At 43.9% G+C, this 14,235-nt stretch overlaps 1 protein-coding gene and 1 non-coding gene across 2 annotated transcripts in view; both read left to right on the top strand.

Annotated features, from left to right (window-relative positions):
* SGPP2 (sphingosine-1-phosphate phosphatase 2) overlaps positions 1 to 14,235 on the top strand; it is a 115,729-nt gene that overhangs the window by 38,287 nt on the left and 63,207 nt on the right. Inside the window, exon 2 of the mRNA XM_004576778.2 lies at positions 10,741 to 10,899. Within this exon, the coding sequence (XP_004576835.2) occupies positions 10,741 to 10,899 (159 nt within the window). The remainder of the gene's footprint in view (positions 1 to 10,740; positions 10,900 to 14,235) is intronic.
* Positions 6,013 to 6,116, top strand: LOC118757904 (U6 spliceosomal RNA). The gene has a single exon (XR_004995416.1). It is a non-coding gene; the product is annotated as a U6 spliceosomal RNA (small nuclear RNA).

Raw genomic sequence — 14,235 nt, forward strand, 5'->3', positions numbered from 1 at the left:
ATGCGTGTGCAGTTCCCTTTCATGCTCTTGTCTGAAGACGCTGTCCTCCCATCTTATTGACTTTCAGTCTCGCCATCCTGAAATTTTAATCGCCCGAGCACTGAGCAGACATCATTTAGATCACCTAGCTTGTAATTCTATCTGCAACAGAAGATGAAAGAAAAAGCCCTCGCATATTCCCCTGCCTTCTGTCTCCCCTGCAAGGGACACTGTCAATCTTTCTTAGGCTGCCTAAGTAATCATCGTTTAATTTTCTCTATAGGTCATGAAATCTTGATTCCCTAAAGTTAAACATAATAATGATAAGAGTAATTAAAAGTGATGGGAGAATATTGGTAAATATATTTGTATTCAGGCCACCACATGTCTAGCTCACAATCCGACTCCTGCTTGATGACTTTTTGTTAAGCTCTTGTTAATTATTGATGTTTTCCCACTAGGTTTAAAAAAAATCCACAAAAGAATTAAAACAGGGCTTAATCCCAGTATTTCTGGACCAAAATTTGTGTTCGTCTCATTGGAGCAGTTCGGATGACACCTGGGTTAAAACTCTCCAGTTCTCCCAGTGTCAATTCCAAAATTTGGCTTGATCCAGCCTCTGCTCTTCACCTTATCTGTGCCTCACTTTCATACCCGCCTGGTACACAGAGCCGATCCTGCCGCCTCAAGTTTCAATGCCTTTTATAAAGTGCTCTCTCTCTCCCTGACCCCTGGACCCCAGCAGGATCAGCTCCTCATTCATAGCTCAGCTCAAACAGCTCCTTCCTGGAGAGCATTTCTGTGGCAAATTGTTCTGCTGTGTTCTCCTCATAGTACATGGTGCTAAATGAGATCATCTCTCCCATTGTCAACCTTCCGTCACTAAAGAATGAGCGATGAGTGAATGGTCTAGGGCAGAGATGGCAAACCTTTTTTCCTGCCAAGGTACACTTGAGTATGTACAGCCTTTGTTCGTGCTCTAGAAAGAAATTATCAGCTTAGAAATTTGCTACAGATTTATTCAAGTTCGGATTCTGCCTGCAGTTCCTTTGGCAGGACCAGACCAGATGATTTTGAGGGCCTTCTATGGCTCATAGGCCAGGTGTTCCCATCCCAGCTAGGTACTAGACATGGTCTCCGTTGGAAAAGACTTGTCATTTCAAACCGGTGATTTCAGTGGATTTGTACGTGGTATACACGTTACTCAGAGAGAGTATGCCTCTACAGTGTGTGATAGCATTGCTGAGAAAGCCCAGTCGAGCCAAAAGTCAAGGACCAAAGTCTGCAAAGTATAGGTTCTGTTGCGTCAGATTTGCCCGTTCTATTCTCTAAGTGATAGATTAGACATTTGGGCTGAATGTACCCAGTGTGTGAACGTCGTGGAATGTTCGTGCATCATTTCCTGCCTTGGAGGAAATCACTCTGCTCTTGGAAGGAATATTTTGTAGGAGGCCCTGGTCTCAGTCCATGGCTGTAAATCCAGAGACTGCAGGCTGAACCTGTCTCCTTTCATCCAAGCACATGAAGACTTCCTGTCTTGAGATTTGATCTTAGGTGGGGAATGTGACAACCCTCAGGAAAACAAGTGTCAGATCCCTTTTAGGAAAAAGGATGTATTGCAAATGTGGCTAAAAATGACAGAGAATTTCCTAGGTGGGTTGGAGTTTGAAACTCCCAGAACCATTGACTTTAGTAGGATACTCTTGTCATAGTTTTGATCATTTTCTTGAGAAAGTCTGGGGTCCAGTGTAATGGCTCAGTGGCTGAATATTCCCCTTGCACATGCCAGGATTCCATTTGGGTACCAATTTGTGTTTCAGCTGAGCCACTTCCCTTCCAGCTCCCTGTTTGTGACCTGGGAAAGCAGTCAAGGACAGCCCAAAGCTTTGGAACCCTGTACCCGCGTGGGAGACTTGGCGGAAGTCCCTGGCTACTGGTTTTGGATCAGCTTAGCTCTGGCTATTGTGGCCACCTAAGGAGTGAACCAGTGGATGGAAGATCTTCCTGTCTCTCCTCTCTATAAATCTGTCTTTCCAATAAAAGTAAATAAATCTTAAAGGAAAAAAAAAAAAGAAAAAGAGAGCATAAGAACATTCTGGAAGAGGACATAAGAAATGATGCTCCTTTCCACAGAGGTCCTTGCGCCTTGTGTGGAAGTGAGGATTCTGGAAGCTGAGCCAAGCTTGGCCAAGGCCCTTTGGAGGGGACCAGGATTTGTTTTTGTTTTTTTCTCTGCTGTAATGGTCTGAGAGAAACCTTAGCATTCCTTTGCATTTCTGCTCTTGTCAGTCTCTCCAGGGACTTCATCAGTGGTTCACCTCTGGTTTGTCACCAACATTTTAATCCATTGCTGTGATCATTCCATCCTGCTCTGTTAATTCTAGCAGAGGATACAATCAGAGAGCAATGCTTTGTACCCAGAAGCCCCTTAGTGGGATGCCCCTGTACCTCGCTACTTGAGGTATGGCCTAGCAGGTGGCATGGAGGCAGTATCAGCACCAGGTCAGAGCGCCTTAGAATTCTCAGCTCTTCCCAGATTCACTGTACTGAAATCTGCAGTTTAACAAGATCCTCAAGTGATCGGTGTGCATATCAAAATAGAAAAAAATTTTCTGGAATTCCTCACTTCCACCTTTGCCACCACCCCCACCACTACCACTGTCAACATCATTCCAGCTAACAACCAGGTCTCATTGAGAAATTTCTTTGGCAGTCTCTCATCTCAGTACCTTACCCACACCATCAACATTAACTAATTTAATCCTCCCAACATCCCCATGTGGCATGTGCTATTATTATTCCTATTTGCATACAGGGAAACTGAAGCTCAGGGAAATCAAACAATTCCCATGAAACTATTCAGCTACTAAGCAGGGCAGTCTGGCTGCTGTCCCAGACACTTTGCCCCAGGGTCTGTGGTCCTATGCGCCAGGCTCCATGGGTTGCCATCTCCCTGGTCTCTTTTCTGTTCTCCAGGTCAGTTCACTCCATATTCATTTGCTTTCTCCTCCTAGGTCTGCAAAGCATCTGTAAAACAGAGTTATTGCAAAGGCCTTGTTGCTACTCAGTGTGTTCTCTAAGAGAACACTGGATCTTAAAATAATTTTTCAGTAAGACTGCATTGTGTACCGTGTAGATTTGATCTCTGTCAGCCCCAGAGAATGAGCTGCTTCTACTGCTTCCAATTAAATGTATTGCTTAGAGTTGCAGATTTCCACCCTCCCGGATGTGAACTCCTTCTGGCACTGTGCAGATGGTGAAGTATCTTAAACTTGACCTTTGGAAGAACACTTACATTTACAACTCTTATCTGGAAAAAAAAAGAGAGAGAGAGAGAGAGGGAGACAGAGACAGAGAAGTACTATGACCTTGTAATGCTTTGGTTCAGCATTCATCAACTGCTTTAAAAATCTTAAGGCCAGAGTACCTAGAACCAATTTGAAACCTAAGGTTAATTACAAGAACATGGTTATCTGGGGTCTGGACGAGATTAAGTCAGTGGTCTTCAGGCTGATTTCTGAACTTCTCTGAAGAAGGCTCCGGAGAAGCACAATAGAGTTAGAGCCTGAGGTACCTTGGGCCTGTTCTTCACTTTGTTTTATTGCAGGCTTTAATAAAACAAGTTTTGTACGTGAAAAAAAATTACTGAAATAATTCTCCATCCTTTGCATCCTTGTCATGGAAGTCCTTGGGGCTGGGAAAGGCAAATCGACTTCCCCAAGGTCAGGCGCTGTTTGAACTAAAAGCCATTTCTGGTGTATCTCCTTTGAAAGCTGAAAAGCTGGGCTGGTTGCCAAGCATACAGGGCATTCACTCCTCTGCTGTCTGGATCAGCAGCTCCTATTATACCCCGTGGCGCTGACCTGGCCATGTTTCCTTTGCATTTAGGACTCCTCGGTGTGTATTTGGAAAACAAAACACTGCTCACGTGTTCCTGGGAAGCTGAGTCCAGAAGGCAGGCATTCTCAGTGTTCTTTCTCCAACAACATGCTGTCAAACTGTGTGTCTCCCTTTCCTCCCAGATGTGTTTAAATTTTGAAGGCAGCCTTGCAAAGAACAGTGAATACTCTGATACCCACAAAATAGAGCAGTTCTTCTTGGGCTGGGAGGTTAAATTATTGAAAATACCATTTTAGGAGCACGTACATTTGGAGAATGTATGACCAAAAATGGAAGATGGAACTGATGGACCAGATCACAATAACCATATGTAAACACTTTTTATTTTAACTCCCAGAAAAAAGAAACAAAAGTATGAGATAATTTCAGGAGAATCTCAGTGACAGTTTGCAGTTAGCAATGATAGATATGTAGGTGATTTCCATTCTAACATCGTTTGTTCATCAGACATCTCATTACACTGTGTAACACATGTATATATGCCTAGAAGTGTTTTCTTTCTCTTTTAAGGATATTTCTTTGAAAGGCAGTTGCAGAGACATGAAGATTCAGAGTTGGGTGAAGTGTATCTTCCATTTGCTGGTTCGTTTCCCAGATGGCTGGGACAGCTGGTGCTGGCTGGGCGGGCTGAAACCAGGAGCTAGGAAGGCCACCGTGTCACTCACATGGATGAAAGGGACACAGGCACTTGGGCCGTTCTCCTCTGTCTTCTTGGTAGGGAGCTGTATAGGAAGCGGAGCAGCTGGAACTTGAACCAGAACCAGTAGGGATTGCAGCTTTGAAGACAGTAACTTGGCCCATTGCATCACAGCACCTGCCCCCAAGTGTTTTACAGGCAGAGATGTGGAGTATGGGGAAGGATGTGGTCAAGGGAAGGGAGATATCCCCTAATTGTTGGTTCACTTCCCTCAAGGCTGCAATAGCCAGGGCTAGGAAAGACAAAAGCCAAGAAGAGCCAACAACCTCACCTGGTAGTAACTACCTCATGTAGGTGGTTGAGGGGCCCAAGTACTTGGTTCATCTTTTACTGCTTACCAGGGATACCAGCATGAAGCTTGGGAGGAAGCAGAGCAGTGGGGATTCCAACTGGTACCCATATGGGATGCTGACATTAATAAGAGTGGCTTTCCACTCACCTAAACATTCAGTACTTTCCTACTGTTTTGTCTGAAAGATTAGTTAATATGCACATCCTGGTTGTGTGTCTGAAAGCGAAAACCATCATTTTCTTTTTTAAAAAAAAGATTTATTTACTTTTATTACAAAGTCAGATATATAGAGAGGAGAGACAGAGAGAAAGATCGTCCGTCCGATGATTCACTCCCCAAGTGGCCGCTACAGCCGGTGCTGTGCCAATCCGAAGCCTGGAAGCTGGAACCTCCTCCGGGTCTCCCACACGGGTGCAGGGTCCCAAATATTTGGGCCTTCCTCGACTGCTTTCCCAGGCCACAAGCAGGGAGCTGGATGGGAAGTGGAGCTGCCGGGATTAGAACCAGCGCCCGTATGGGATCCCAGCGTGTTCAAGGCGAGGACTTTAGCCACCAGGCCACGCTGCTGGGCCCAACCATGATTTTCTTATACATCATCAGTTAGAGATATAGAAGGGGCAGATATTTGGTGTAGTGATTAACTTGCCACTTGGGATGACTGCATTCTATACAGAAGTGTTTGGTTCAAGTCCCAGCTTCTCCACTTATGATCCAGCTTTTAGTTAATGCACACCCTGGGAACAGTTCCAATATTTGGATCTCTGTCACCCGTGTGGGAAACCCAAATGGAGTTTCTGACTTCTACCTTCCCCCTGGCCCAGCTATGACTACTTTGGTCGAGTGAACCAATAGATGGAGATTCTCCTCTCCTCTCCCTACATTTGAAATGAAATGGAAATAAACAAAATGTCTTAACTGTAGACTTCTAGAGTTTGTTTCCCTTCTCAACCTTTATCTTTATCTCTGCCATTCCTACCATTTCTATTTCTAAACCCTAGCTTTTCTTTAATTGTTGCCAATGGAGCCAACATGTACGCTGGAACTTAAATTTTGATAATTTCCTAAGATGTGATGAAGTCATACACACTGAGATGTTTTACAAGGGAAATGCAGATTCTTTTACTGAAAAGACAAGTTCTCCAATGCTCGCTTCGGCACACATATACTAACATTGGAACGATACAGAGAAGATTAGCATGACCCCTGGGCAAGGATGACACACAAATTCGTGAAGCATTCCATATTTTTTGGTTACTCAGTGGTGCGTTTTGTTTGTTTGTTTTTTCTCATGGTACTGTAATTTGTTGTTGATGTTGTTATTGTTGTTGTTGTGGCTGTTCTAACTCATACCAGTTGTTGACCTGTTTCATGGATTCTCACTTACGGAAATGTATAGTGATAGAGTACTGGGGTCTATCATATACAGATGTGGAGGTATAATGGAACATGCATCCCTGCATCCAGATGAAAGATGGAATCCCAGTGAAACTGTTGGACATGTGTAGACAATGGGATGCTGGACTGTCTGACGTTGTCTGTACCAACAATGTCGGGGCACACTTAAATAAGAGACTGATAGAATTATGATTCTTTATGAAGGACTACACTATTGTAACAAAATGGGAAAAATCTGATGGGGGATGGGAGTTTGGGAGGAAATCCCAGCCTACACAAAATTGTACCACATGATTCAAAATTCAAAGTAAAAATTTATTAAAAAAAGAAAAAGACAAGTACTCCCTTCAATACTTACAACCCTTGTGTGTCTGGAGGTGACTATGGGCCCTCAAGCTACTTGATCATGAATACAAAGACATTACTGAGGAATTCCTCTGAGGGTCCTGTATACCAATATCTGGGTGCCCCATATGTACTGTATACACCATATATGCTGTATACCAGTGTGTGTGTGTGTGTATACACACGCCATATGTATATGCGAGTGCATTAAATTTCACCTTTGGTTCTTTGTTCCTAAGAAGATTTAAGGGATATTTAACCCTTCCTGCAAAAAAAAAGAGAACTTCTGAAAAAGTATGAAAAGCATATTTAAAGATCTTAAATAGTGACATGAAACACTAAAAAAGTTTGCCATCATCCTGGGTGGCCTTCTCAATTATTGAGTAGGATGAAGACATTGAACTTTGTCTTGGGTAATCTCTAGAGTAGGGAAATAATTGTTGCTGAGTGTTATAATGTCATGTAATACTTGGATAACATGAAATGACACCAGGGAGGAATTTGACCTTTGTGAGAATTTAGCAGGATTTCTCCTTGTAAATTTCCAATGCTTATTGGATTAGCAAGTGTACCTGGTAGCTGATGGGTTAAAATAACTAACCTTTATTTTAAAAGGAGCTCTTGCAGGGTTTGCCTCAAAACCAAGCCTATTGGAGGTATGTTTATAAAACAAAACCTGCAGAGATCAGTTCTTACATCAGGTGGATCATGGTCTGCTCTAGGCCAGGCATTTGTTGCTTATTTACTCGCCCCTTGTTCTTGTTTTACAAAACCGCTGGCACTATCTTAGCAGAGAGATAAAAGTGGATACTTCCTTGTTCAGTTCATCTTGTACAGTATTGTCTCTCTATTGCAGTTCTTTCTTATTTTAATTCATTTAGAAGTAACATCCATCCCCAGTAAGAGAGCTCCTTTTAGTTTACAACACATATTCACCCTCACCAATAACAATCTCCATGCACTGCTTGGCTGGAGGCTGAATTCTTGAACTCACCATGACTCATTTAGACAAATCCAGATCCCATTCTGGAGCAGAGGTTGGTGTCAACTTCCTCCTGAGTCACCAGGCTTGGTCAGGGAGAATGGGGGAAGTGATGCCAGAATGAAATTGGGAACCTCTTAGAAAGGACTGCATGCTTGGTGGGCAGCCCATAGTGTCTAGTAGAGTTATAAACTTGCCATTTTCAAGGTCATCATTTTTCTTGTTTCTCAAATATAAAAGTTGGAGTAGCAGTTTGGGCAACTGACTAAAACACACTTGAGCCGTATCAGGGTGCCTGGGATGAATACTTAACTCTGCTACGGCTTCCTGCTAATGTGTATCCTGGGAGGCAACAGGGATGGCTCCTTCCAAGTGGAAGATGTGGACTGAGTTGCAGCTGAGTTTGACCTGGCTTAGCTTTAGCTGTGGATAACTGGGAATGAGCCAGTAGATGGGAACTCTCTCCCTCTCTCTGTTTCACTTCTCTCTACCTCTGTAATTGATAAATTTCACAACAACAACAAAAGTTTGAAACGTACATTCAACTTTTTTCAAAGCATAGACACAATAGTGGCCCTTGATAGATGTGTTCCCTTCAGTCAGAGCTCCTTGAAGCCATGCAGTACACTTGCTTCTTCTGAGTGTGCTTGCCACCCAGCCTAGGGGCTGGACATGACAGGCGCGACGCAGACAGTTACAGAAGAAATGCAGTTAACTTATCTTTTGAAAGGCCTCAGACTTCGTATAAAACAAACAAAACTCCAAACTTACTAAGTTTTGCAAAGGAGCTCCTTCTCCCCCGTGCACCACAAACCTCCATTTTTAGTGTTGGCATTTCAATTTTACTTACTTTTATAAAGTTTTTAATGACCTAAAAACATTCAGTTCTGCTTTTCCAATTGTTTTAATGAGTAACAGTGGTTTTTCTTGTTATTCCTGATAGGCCATGCACAACGTAAGAATGTTAGTTTTCAAATAAGTTGCCTATTCCTGTTTTAATGTTTAAAGCTTAAGGCTTTTTGCTGTTGTTTCCACCCAGTTCCAGAATAAGGCAGAGGAAGAATTGACACAAAACGAGCGAGTGCTTTGACAGGACTCGTGTGTGTTTGCTACAGGTGTTAAGTGTATTTTAACACGATTTGTGTGCATTTATCCTGCGGGTTTTCCATACCATCATTTTTGTGGGTCAACTGTTAGTCCCATTTAAGGTATAAACTAAGCTGTTAAGAAGCAAGTGGGGCTTTTTATTTTTTGTTTTTCCTAACTTTTTTTTATGGATTTTTTTATTGCTACCATAACAAGTTACCAAAGTTGGGCCCGGCGCAATAGTGTAGTGGTTAAAGTCTTCGCCTTGAACGCCCCGGGATCCCATATGGGCGCCAGTTCTAATCCCAGCAGCTCCACTTCCCATCCAGCTCCCTGCTTGTGGCCTGGAAAGCAGTCGAGGACGGCCCAATACCTTGGTACCCTGCACCTGTGTAGGAGACCTGGAAAGAAGCTCCTGTCTCCTGGCTTCGGATTGGCACAGCACCAGCTTTTGCGGCCACTTGGGGAGTGAATCATCGGACAGAAGATCTTCCTCTCTGTCTCTCCTCTTCTCTGTACATCTGCCTTTCCAATAAAAATAAATAAATCTTTAAAAAAACAAAGTTTATTGTTTAAATTAGCAAAAATTAATTTGTTAAAACTCTGTTAAAGTCAGAAATACAAAATGAGTGACATTGTAACCACCGCTGGGACCTAGCAAGTGAGGTTAACACCTGCAATGCTAGCATCCCACATGGATGCTGGTTCATGTCTTGGCTGGCCCACTTCCCTTCCAGTTTCCTGAGAATGACCTGGGAAAAGCAGTGGAAGGTGGCCCTAGCGTTTGGGTCTCTGCTATTCATGTGGAAGACCTAAAGGAAGCTCCTACCTCTTGGCTTCTGCCCGACCCAGCCCTGAGGATATTACGGCAATCTAGGGAATAAAGCAGCTGAAGGAAGGTCTCTCTATGCATGTGTCTCTGAATCTTCCTTTCTGTAACTCTGACTTTCAAAATGAATAAATACATCTCTTTTAAAAATGTGTTGTATTGGCTAAAACTCAGATGTGACTAGGAAGAAGAATAGGAATATGTTCCTTCAGGATCCTCCAGGAAGAATCCGTTTCCTGACATTTCACAACGTCTAAAGGCCCCCTGTATTAGTGGCTGTAGTCCTGTGTGAATGGTTCCCTCCTCAGTCTTCAAAGTTTCAATCTTCAAGTTGTTCTCCGATACTTAAGCCTCCTTTTCCTCTTTGATCATGTAGAGTTCACCCAGCAAATCCAGAATAGTCTCTACAACTCACGATCGTCAATTCAATTTTATCTGTAAATTTCCTTTAGATAAATTAATTGATTTATGGATGATAGCGATTAGGTCATAAAGGCATCATTTTTTTTTCCTACCCAACACAGAGACCCATACAGGGTCCCAAAAAAACTTAACTTTCCTAATCGACTTTAGGCGAAGAGAAAAAGATTTGCTCTGTCTCGTTCTGGAGGCTCACAGTTCCCCTACAGTGGCAGTGTTCTTGCCGGCAGAGTCCCAAGGAAACATGAGTTACCACAGGACTAGAAGCAGGGAGTGTGTGCGTATCTTTTTATGTCTGTGTGGTCCCTTAAAGCTACCAGCATCTAATCAGAGGAAGTCCATCGTATTAATCCAGTCCAATCCTGTCACTTCCCAAGAGAAGCCACCTTCAAACACAGTAAGTTGATTTTTTCTCCACCTTCTTAGTACCATATCTTATGACTTTGGGGTTTAGAGTCCTGCATGAGTTCAAAGCCAAACCGTAACAAAGCCATGGTAACTTTCATCAAGTTTCTAGCCTTCTGTACAGACAAGAAAAGGTCTTTGTCCTTTTTTGTGCGTCTTTTGGTATTTCTGTCTTTGGTATTACTGAGTTTTGCAAAAAAAAAAACTAGCGGAATCTGTGCTTATGTGGACAGATTGGGTTTGAGAGGTGTTCAGCCATGATGCAGACTGACAGTACGATGCTGTAACGTGGTGAGACAGGGAGCAGCACTTTGACAATCAGGATATATGAATTTGAGATGAAGTTTTAAAAACTTGTCCCTCAGTGATTTGTTGAATGAACTCATTGATCAGCTGACTTCCTCTTTCAGGCTTATGTGCAGAGATACGTTGTGAAGAATTATTTCTACTATTACCTGTTCAGATTCTCCGCTGCCCTGGGACAGGAGGTCTTCTACATCACATTCCTCCCCTTCACTCACTGGAATATAGATCCATATTTATCGAGAAGGCTGGTCATCATATGGGTGGTAAGTGTCACTATTACTGATTACCCAGGGCCTCTTCGGAGACAATTGCCTGCTCTGTTTTCTCAAGTGTTTTGCACATAGGTGACTAATTTTTAAACCACTGAGAGTTGAATTTGCTGCTGATTTACCTTGGAAAATTTAAGAGCTACAAATGCAACTTGCTTTGTTTGGAGAAACTAAATGTACAGGTGATTGCATGTCCCTTGAATATTCCTTCTCGTGTGAGATGATAACTGGAAGAGAGCAAATGTGATGAGCGGAGAGGAAACGCCTTACTCAGAACTCCTGCAGGGGCAGGCAGTCCATCCTCCTGAGGGGTCCATTTTTCCTTTACTACTTTCTTTTTAATTAACATGTAATCGTTATTTGGATAGTAACTATATAAAATTATATATTATTTGTATAAAAATTGGCACGTATTTGTGGAGGACAGTATGATATTTTTAAACTCTAGCTATCTATGTGTGTGTACATATGTATATGTATCATATAGAATGATCAAATTGATAATTCGTATTTCAATTTCCTTATAATTTGTTTGCTTGGAGCCTTCAACCTCTTTTCTTCTAGTTCTACATAAAATATGTAATAGGTTGCTGTAAACCGTTGTCGTCCTACTCTTAAGAGGCCCATTTTAGACCATGGAGGGGGGCAAGCCAATTAGGGGGGCAGTGAAGACTCCCCTGCTGGGCCACTGCTCCCACTGGTGAGTGTGAGAACTGGGAAAGAGGGCAGATCAGGCCGTGCAGGACTACAACACCCATTGGCCTGCATGACAGCTGGGTTAGAGGGAGAGCCAGGCTGGGCTGAGTGACCCTATCCACTGACGCATGCAGGAACCAGAGTAAGTGCAGGCTTTTCCACAGCATCAGCTGGTAAGTACTGGGAATAGGGACAAGTCCTTTCAGGCTAGACTGCAGTCCCACATGGAAGGAGCAAGATCTGGGGCTGGGAGTGCCCTGATAGATAAGCTCTCTGTGAGCACCTCTCTGATGGGCGCTAGCTCCCACTGGTGAGCATGAGAACCAGGACTAGGGACAGCCTTGGTTACACAGGCGATAGCGCCCATTGGCATAAGTGTGTGCTGGATAGTGAATTCAACGGGGCTGAGCTAAGCTGTAGCACCCCCTTGATATGTATGAGGACCGAATGTGACAGGACAGACTGGACCAGTCTGTTGCACATAGCAGCAAGTATAGCAAGTACAGGAACCATGCAGGTCGTTCTGCCCAGGCTGCAGATTCCACTGGTGTGAATGAGAGCTTAGTGTGTGGTGGGCAAGGTTGGGCTGAGCCATAGCATCCATTGGTAAGAGATGGGGCAGGAGGCGGAACTGACCCAGCAACTGCAACCACCCGTGTGTGTGTGTAGGCTGGTGTACGTGATAGACTGAGCCAGACCTTGCACTGGCTAACACACAGAAAAGTCAGGTGTGTGGTCACTTCAGATGAGTTTTCTTTGGGGACCTCTCAACTCAACTGCTAGGCTCAGAACTCCACCACGGGAGAATCAGGATCTGTGGTCTGACCGTGGAGTGCTTATGTCATAACTAGGCCTCCTCAGTTGCCTAGATAGTGCAGTGAATGGCATACCCAGATGCACATGGACATCTAGTGTCACAGCAGAGGATGGGGGTGGGGGGGCGGGCGGCGCGGGGCGGAACAAGTTGGATGACTGTCCCAGCCAAGCATTGACAGCAACTATCTGGGTGAATGGAGACTCTAAGATGAACTTTGTCAGCCAATGGACATTGGAAGTGTTTCCTCATCTTTGGAGCAATGAAATCAACAGCATTTCAGAACTATTGACACCACTTGAGGAGAACCCTTGGAGCCTGTTCCACATGAGGGACCCTGGGATGATGTCAGGTGGCTGTTCCCCAACCCCAGGTGCTGTGCGGTTAGGATGTTGAGTGTAACTTCTCCCCTTATCTTCCCCTCCCCCCAGATATAGGAAAAAGAAAACAAAAATTGGAAACAATGGTCTCATCTACTTTCCCCTAGTCCTCAACCTTTCCCAACCTAGTCAGTGGTTCTCACCGGCATGGATCCTTCTCAGCTATGTAAACATCACAAAAAAAGGAATCTGTAAAAATAAAGTTTGCCTTTCCAATAAAAATAAACCTTTAAAAAGAAAAAAATTCCATTTTTAGTAAAATTTGATGAAAATGTAAAACTAGAAGCTGTTGGGCCTGGCGCGGTAGCCTAGCAGCTAGTCTCGCCTTGAATGCGCCGGGACTCCATATGGGCACCGATCCTAATCCCAGTGGCCCCATTTCCTATCCAGCTCCCTGCTTGTGGCCTGGGAAGGCAGTTGAGGACGACCCAAGGCTTTGGGACCCTGCACCCACATGGGAGACCCAGAAGCTCCTGGCTTCAGATCAGATTAGCTGTGGCCATTGGGATCACTTGGGGAGTGACTTATCAGATGGGAAGATCTTCCTCTCTGTCTCTCCTCTTCTCTGTGTATCTGACTTTGCAATAAAAAAATAATAAATATTTAAAAAAAAAAACTAGAAGCTGTTGACTTATAAACCAAAGCAGTATTACAGGAACCAAAATATGTGGGTTTGGACATTCACCTTGAAAATCTTAGCATAATGGGGCAGCTGCAAATGCATCAAAACCCAGCAGCGATTCCAGGTGGCCGGGTCGAGGCCCTTTCCATTGCTTTGCTTGGGACTCTTTCATTTACATTTTTTCAGAACCCAACAGTTCCGAGACTGTTCAGTGACCCAGATTCTACCCTAAATTTAAGAGTTCAGAAGCTCTTGCTTGGTTGGGTGTGTGAAGAAGCCACCTGATCTGAATCATGTGACCTCGTGCTGGACTCTGTTCTCATTGGTTCAAGGGGAGCTGATCAGGCGTAGATCTAATGTCCTCAGGGGCAATGGAGAGAAGTGAATCAGTGCCCTCCTGAGTGGGTGGGTGAGGGGATACCCAAGAATCATTCTCCATGTGGCCAGCTGGGGGCTCCACAGAGCAGCTGCCCTCTGCCCACCCTGTGAAGGTCACCGGTTGGGAAGAGGAGGATTTAGAACCAGAACTGATGAATCTTCTTGCTTTTTCATATGACATCTATTAGTTTTGCAGTTACAAACATACATATCAACTGAACAAACAGTCCTAGAAATTCAACTATCGAGGCCTTGGTTTGAAGCCTCTAGTTGAAAGAGCTGAGCTTTTCATTGTGATTCTTCTACCACAGTTGTTCCTGACTCTTTTATCCTTTGCTCCCCCATTCCTGTGTCCCACCTGGCCTTCTTCTTCAATTGGGCTCTTTGCTAAAAGAACGATCTAACAATGTGCAAAGTCGTGAACATCTGGCCAGTGCTGA

The sequence above is a fragment of the Ochotona princeps genome, chromosome 5 (assembly GCF_030435755.1).
Source record: "Ochotona princeps isolate mOchPri1 chromosome 5, mOchPri1.hap1, whole genome shotgun sequence".
Lineage (NCBI taxonomy): Eukaryota > Metazoa > Chordata > Mammalia > Lagomorpha > Ochotonidae > Ochotona > Ochotona princeps.